We start from the raw sequence: 7,413 nt of genomic DNA on the forward strand, positions 1-7,413 counted from the left end.
AATAGACATTTTTATAGTTTTTCCATAATAATGAATTGACACATTTTCGCTTGCAAATTTTCGTTTGAATTGAGTAAATAGATGAATGAAAGAATACTTACTAGTAGGAGAACTATTTGTGCTAATACAAAGAAAATATATTCAGGGGAGTAATGCCACATGGGGTCTACACTAATTAGCCTTTACATCCTTAATCTTTAATTAGTATATATCCTTAAAATATGTAAAGTCGAATTTTATCCATGAATTTCTGCAGTAATGCACAGTATTAGAATCTAGTGGTCTCCTTATGCTAACATGGACCATTTCCTCAGAAATCAAGCAAAAGATTCTGATTTCTGGTCTAATGCTAATGCCTAATGGAAAGGGATGGGCAGTACCTACAAAAGAATCCCCCATTTCATCATCAATTCTGACAAACTTTGATTTCTTTACTGTTTCTACTCGTACATAAAGCCACAACTAGCCCAGTGATTCCCGTGACTTGGTAGTCATTTTCCACCGTACTAAAGTTAATAAAATCATAACATTGCATCATCATAACCTCCCCTACCATTGCCCATTCCCCTTCCCACCTATACCCTCCTCTTTTTGCTCCTCTTTTTGTCCCTCAACAAGGCTATAATATAGTATTAATATACCGGCCCAGAACCTTCATTCCCCCAAGAATACACTAAAGTGAAAGTGGTTTGTCAGGAAAAGGAAAAAAAAAGAAAACAAGAATGCCAAGTTCAGCTTCATTCTTGAGGCAGATAAGTAGGAAAGAAGGCTACACATCAAGATCAAAAAGATGGGCTAGTGGCAAGAATGCTGATGTTGGTGATGAAAACGGAAGAGGGCTGTACAGGTATGAAGCTAGTTTGAAGCAAATGGAAGGGTTTAACAACATGTATGCAAGTGCTGGATGTGAAAATGGTGGATTTGTAATGAGGAAAAGAGTAATGGTGGTGGTGGATCAGAGTTCTCATTCTAAGCATGCAATGATGTGGGCTCTTACTCATGTTACCAACAAGGGTGATATGTTAACTCTGCTTCACATTGTCCCTCCTTCGCATAACACTTCTGAGTCATCTTCTTCTTCTTGCTCTCCTTATCTTGCCAGTTCTCTGGGATCCCTTTGTAAAGCTTGCAAGCCTGAGGTAAGAGATTTATGTATACATAATCCATGTCTTAGTTGTTGCTTCTAGTTTAGTTTCTGATCTTTTCAGGCTTTCAAGCCTGAGGTAAGTGATTTAATAATAGCATTACTAAACTTGCTCATTTGTATGACTTTATAAATTCATGTCTAGATTGCTGATTAAGTGACAAACTAAGGCTGATGAGTATGGTTTCTTTTTTTTTAAAAGGTTTTATGTTGTGGGATTTGAGGTCTGTTTTTCTGTCACTCTTTAGTGTCTTGCTTTTTGGTTTCTTTTTTTTTTCTTGACCAAAAGAGAGTAGTGACTAGTGATTTTTCCTTGTTTGCCTTCTCTCAGAAAAAAAAAAACAGAATATGTTCTGATTTTTCTTTTTCTTTTTTTCCCCTTTACTTGTTTCTCTTTTGCCAGTTTTTCCAGAACAAAAAGGAAATGAGTCATGATTTTGTTCACTTTAGCATGGTGGGAGAGATAATCATTTCTTAAAATGCTTTCTCTTTTTGTCATTTTCCATTGTTGCAACTTTATGGGGGAAAATGGAGACAGTTTTCAGATCTGTGCTTTTTTTTTTGTGTCCAATATCCTTACTACATTAATTTCATCTCTACTGCCCCAACTACTCAGGTTGAAGTGGAGGCACTTGTGATTCAAGGACCAAAACTGGCCACAGTGATGAGCCAAGTGAAGAAACTGGAGGTGTCTGTCCTAGTCTTGGGTCAGAAAAAGCCTTCTTCAATGCTGCTTAATTGGTGGGTATTATTACTACTTAAAAGCCAATTAATTTATCATTCATGTCTCTTGACTAGATCCCATTTCATTCTTCCCTACATGTGTAAAAAGTTTTAATATATGTGACAATTTTCATCCTAAATGTTGTTACAACAAAAATAATGCTTTTACTTCTTTTGGGGTCCAATTGGTCATTGGTTTTTCACTAGGAAATTAGTACCATTTAAGTCTTATTTCAACTGTTGCAGCCTCTGTGGAACCAGCAGCTCAGAGGAGTTTGTGGAACAATGCATCAATGCAGTGGACTGCTTAACAATTGGAGTGAGGAAGCAAAGCAAAGGCATGGGTGGGTACCTCATCAGCACCAGATGGCAGAAGAATTTCTGGCTCTTAGCTTAAATCTGAATTAGATGGTGGTATATTGTTAGTGCTTATGCTTAAGCAAGTTATTAGTAGTAAGTTATTGGTATGATTAGTATGATGATACATATATGGAGAGTAATAACTTGTAGGAAATGAATTCCAGCCTCGTTTGTGTAATATTTTAGAATATTGTGGTGTATTACCTCATTCTAACTATTACTACTAACTAGTTACTATAATTTTTCATGTTAAATTTTACTATGCTTCACTCCTTTTTTTTTTGTTGGTTTTTTTTTGGGGTAAAATTTTCACAATGTTTTTTTTGGTATAATGAATTCATTATGCGGCCCTTCAATTCCTCTATGAGATCTAAGGGTCCTAGAAAAAACAGGGTAAAAAAAAAGATGAGATCCAAAGAACTCTGTACTTATTGGATCTAGGAGGTCAAACATCATGGTTACTTACGAACTAGGTACACTTGAGAACAAGCATTTGATCCCATTTTAGCGTGTGAATCAATGTTTTAAAAACCGGACCGTTAATCGAACCGGTGAAGTGAAAGGGTCGAGGTTCAACCGGTCGGACCGGTTCAACCTCGGTTCAATAAATTTTTTTAAAAATAATTTATATAAATATATATGTGCACAAAATAAGACATGTAATGGATAATTTAATACTTTATATGATGAAAAGTTTACTATTTTTGAATAATTTAGATTTTTAAAAATAAATTTTTTAAATTATAAGTTAAAACAAATAAATTTCATCTCAATTTCAATTATATCTACCAAAAAAATCTTAAATATAATCCAAAAATATCACAATATTTGAAATTATACAAAATTCATGTCTATGAGAATTTAGACATTGTGAACTTAAATTTTAATTTACATTTTGGAATTTAAATTTACAATTTAAAAAAGGAAGTTTGGAGTTCGAAGAAAATCAAGAGAATTGAAAATAGAAATGCAAATTTGATAAGAAACAAAAAATGAGATAAAAGTGAGTGGTTGTGGTATTAAATAAATTGGGTTAAAGAAAAATAATTCTTTTTTAACTTTTTTAAATTTAATGAACAAAAACAAAATTAAAATATGGAAGAAAACATCAATAAATTAAAAATAAAGAGGTTTGATTAAAAAATGAGTGGCAAAAGAAAAGATGAGAGAGAGAGAGAGTGTGTGTGTGTATGTGTGTTGAAGATTAAAAAGAAAGAGTCATGAAAGGATGATATTTTGTAAAAAAAATGGAACAAAAGAAATATGAGTGTTTGTTTTATATAAATAAGTTATAAAAAAAAACTAATAAGATGTGATAGTGCAACGGTTACTACATTGGTCTTCTATTACAAAGGTCTTGAGTTCGAATCTTAATAACAACATTTTGCAAAAAAAAAAAAAAGAAAACTCAAAAACCGGAAATAACCGGTTCAGATACGGTTCAGCGGTTTCGCGGTCTGACCGGTTTTTGACCGGTTTCTTGACAAAGTCAAACCTGGCATTGAACCGGACCGGAGCCATGGCCGGTTCGCGGTTCGACCGGTCGAACCGGCCGGTCCGGTCCGGTTTTCAAAACACTGGTGTGAATCTGAAGAATTAGCCATGAGCCATTAATTGCTTGGCAGCTGGATTTGACTACGTGATTTTATCCATCAATTAAGGCCTTGTTTGGATTGCTTATTTCCGTCGGAAAATATTATTATCGTTTTTCGTGATCATATTTTTCTATCACTTTTTTTTCTCACATATATTAAATCGTTACAGTAATTTTTCCATGACAGAAAATGCAATCCAAACACAACCTAAGGTTTTGAAGATTTTCTCCCTACAAGTACCAATACAAGCTAGGCCTAATGAAGGGTCAAAATTCCAACCTACGAGTACTTAATCAGCATCACATCTCCTCTTCCTCAATTTCTTTCTCCATTTTCTTTTCTCCTCAAAAGATATTTCTATTCGAAGAGAGGGAGAGTATCATTTGTTTTTACTTTGTTTTCTAATAAGGTTTCTTTTAAATTTTTTTAGTGAGGGTTTGCTTTTCTCTTAAAGGTTTCCAGTGAAAATTTTTTATTCCTTAGTTCTTAGTGAGATTTTTGTATAATTTTTTCTTATTTCGTTGTTAGATTTGAATTTATTTTAAATTTGATTATCAGATCAAAGATTTTTAGATCTTTGATCTATTTTGATAAATTTTATCATCATTATTAAAGATTAAAGCAATTGATTAACAAATCTACTGGCAACATGTACAAAAGGGGTCATAGCGCTTTATTAGAAGACTTTGAAATTTCTTTGTGTTTTTAAGATATGTTCATAATTTTTCATATCTTTATATCTATTAAATTATAGATGTATTATTTCTAGTGCATATTTATTGTACCATTTCTAATCATAACGATTTGTTAATGAAATTCATTTTTTTATAAAAAAAAAAATCAAATTGTATAAGAAACTTATGACCCTTATCTAATCGAGCCAATAAAATTACCACAAGGGGCATTCAATGGTCATAATGTTTGCCACCATTATGGCAACTGAAATATATTCTTAGCATTACTAGATTAGTACTCATTTGCAGAAGTGCAACGACCAAAGAAATAAATTTCAAAACCGTACAAGTGGCTGGTAGCTGTAATTATTCAATCATGCACTTCAATGAGGCTTGGAATTCGAAGCTGTACAAGAGTCATAAATCATAAGTCCCAATGGATATTGATTGTGTTCAACCATTTTCAAGTTACATGCCAACTACTCTAACTGCAGCGTGCCTCTCTATTTCACTTCCTTTTTAATGTTGGCAGGGGTAGGCAAAAATACACGTTAATCCGAAAATTCGTAATATCCGATTTGATCTGATGCAAATTCGATTCGTATTATCTGATTGGATTAAAAGAGGGTCAAATACTTGTTTAGATGCATGGTAGGTTAAGATCACATAATTTAAAACTCGCGAGTACTCATTCCGCTCTGCATATATATATATATATTTTTTATTTTTATACACGTACTACAAAATAATATTTTCAGTGCTACATAAGCAATTTCATTGAAAAATTGCATTACAAATATGGGAGAGAATAGTTTGTTTATAAGATTCATTTATAGAGATCATGATCTTTTATTTTTTAGAAAAGAGTTTAATTAACATGGAATATATATTTAAAAAAGGTACTATTTATTTCAAATTTTCATTGATTTTGAATTCTTTTAATTTTTTCCTTTTTATTGTATTCTCTTCGCGCGTTTGTTTCTTGATGGGAGATTTTTTTGAGAAAAAATCTTCATTAAATCTTAGACGAATATGTAAAACATAAAATTAAATTAGTATATATATATTTTTTCAAAAAATAAATCATAAGCCAGGCAGGGCAGGTACTCATTGACCCGACCTTATCTCAGCGGGCATCACTGATATACGAGGCAAATAAGGGTTAGATTGCGAATCAGATTAGCCAAATAGCATACGGGCGAGTATCCGACATGTGCCCATCCCTATCATGCAATCAAGTGGACATGCACATTGACTTGTATGTTTACATACTTCAATTTCATTCTTGGCACGTTGACTTGCATGTTTACGTACTTCAATTTCATTCTTAGTTTGTACAGGTTTATACATATTGACGAATACGTTTCCTTACATTATAAATATATTTTTTATCATTATTTTATTATCTTTACATACATCACATTTTAAAAAAAGTGCTAAAGTGATTATTTTAAATAATCTCATATCCAAACACACTCCTTGTTAATTGTTAGTCGTTGATTATTTCGCATTCCAATAACTTTTAGGCAACAATAAATCTTTTTTATCTTTAATTGTTAGTGCACATTTGATGTATTTAACTATTTATTAGCTAACCCACTAAAAGTAAAAAATGTTTTCATTGTTAACGAAACACTGAAAAGCGAGGAATTTATAGATGGCTAGCTCAACGCATCTTTTATGTTGTTAGATAATGCTGATATTCTCTATTAATAAATGAAACCAGCATAGAGCTACCACAAACATCATGGTAATGTTATGGACTTTAGAAACATAAAAAACACAACAAAAGTTTTTGCCATAATACCAAACCTCTAAGCAAAAACAAATAGCTATTACTCATAAAAAAACCTCGCATGTAAATGCTTTACGATAATAAAGCAACTCATGAACCTTAAACAATCGCTTGGATGGCCTAAATATCAAGAAAATAAATTTTGGCGACTGATTACATGAGAGGGGATCTAATAGGCGTTCCTTTCCTAGCATGCCTTCTAGGAGAGAAGACTTGGTTGCTTGGCCCACTAGCAGAGTAAGATTTGCTGGCTTGGACCATCATCTTCAAGATCCAGATTAAACAGCAAAACCAATGTAGTTTTCGATCATAATTGCCTATACTAATGAGGATTAAATTTTTCTGAGGGGTCTAGATATATGCTATATTATGAACATCAAACTTTACATATATGGTATGTATCTAAAGTCATTGTATACACTATCAGTGTGTTAAAAGATTTATCTGACTGAAAAATTGAGTAACTCTTACTTTGCAGGCAATGGAACAAAACATGTTTGAGGAGCCCATGATATCTGCTTGGCATCGCTCACACTTGGGACAATCCCTTAATGTTTTATTTGCTCTTGCACGAAGATGGACAACATCTCGCCAGGCACACTTGTAGCGCTCTATAGTGCCGACATCAATGCCTAACTTTTCCATGTGAGAAACTCGAACTACCTCTTGTCCATGTAACCTATTAACCTGAAGAATTACAAGACCAATAATTACATTCACAAGAGGATTTATGGTGCATTTGATAGAACTGAAGCTTGAAATTTGAAATCTGAATCTATTAAATTATTGAATAGTTAAGTACTAAATTTGATGCATTTGAGTGTATATCACATTAAATGATAAATGACTAGCTTATCACTTATTTTTGGGACCAAATTTTGCCTAGAAAATTTGGTACTATTTAATTAATTCAGATGTTTTATTTTTGGTTATCAAATGCAACTGAACATATTAAGATTTGAACTCATAAAGTTTCAGTGCTGAATTGAATTATCAAACAGAACCTTAGATTCAAATCTGCTAATGTAAAGAAATTTTATGCTATATATCTTCATTGAAAAAGACTAATTCAATTTGAACTTACTTGTAGAACTTGATGGCGTGCATGAGATTCATTAGCGG

At 32.5% G+C, this 7,413-nt stretch overlaps 1 protein-coding gene across 1 annotated transcript; it reads left to right on the top strand.

The window, feature by feature from the left end:
* Positions 1-568: 568 nt before the first annotated feature.
* LOC113749668 lies at positions 569-2,474 on the top strand. The gene is made up of 3 exons (XM_027293492.1): positions 569-1,139; positions 1,761-1,885; positions 2,114-2,474. Exons 1-3 carry the CDS (start codon positions 723-725, stop codon positions 2,262-2,264), a joined length of 693 nt encoding a protein of 230 aa, XP_027149293.1. The 5' UTR covers positions 569-722; the 3' UTR covers positions 2,265-2,474.
* The last annotated feature ends 4,939 nt before the right edge of the window (positions 2,475-7,413 follow it).

The sequence above is a fragment of the Coffea eugenioides genome, chromosome 10 (genome assembly GCF_003713205.1).
Source record: "Coffea eugenioides isolate CCC68of chromosome 10, Ceug_1.0, whole genome shotgun sequence".
Taxonomy (NCBI): domain Eukaryota; kingdom Viridiplantae; phylum Streptophyta; class Magnoliopsida; order Gentianales; family Rubiaceae; genus Coffea; species Coffea eugenioides.

What these genes read in the sequence shown, in the direction of transcription:
- LOC113749668 (XM_027293492.1), top strand. Translation starts at nt 723, where the DNA reads ATGCCAAGTTCAGCTTCATTCTTGAGGCAGATAAGTAGGAAAGAAGGC. An exon ending in GTAAAGCTTGCAAGCCTGAG is followed by an intron (nt 1,140 to 1,760) that starts GTAAGAGATTTA and finishes CCAACTACTCAG; the next exon opens with GTTGAAGTGGAGGCACTTGT. An exon ending in TCTTCAATGCTGCTTAATTG is followed by an intron (nt 1,886 to 2,113) that starts GTGGGTATTATT and finishes CAACTGTTGCAG; the next exon opens with CCTCTGTGGAACCAGCAGCT.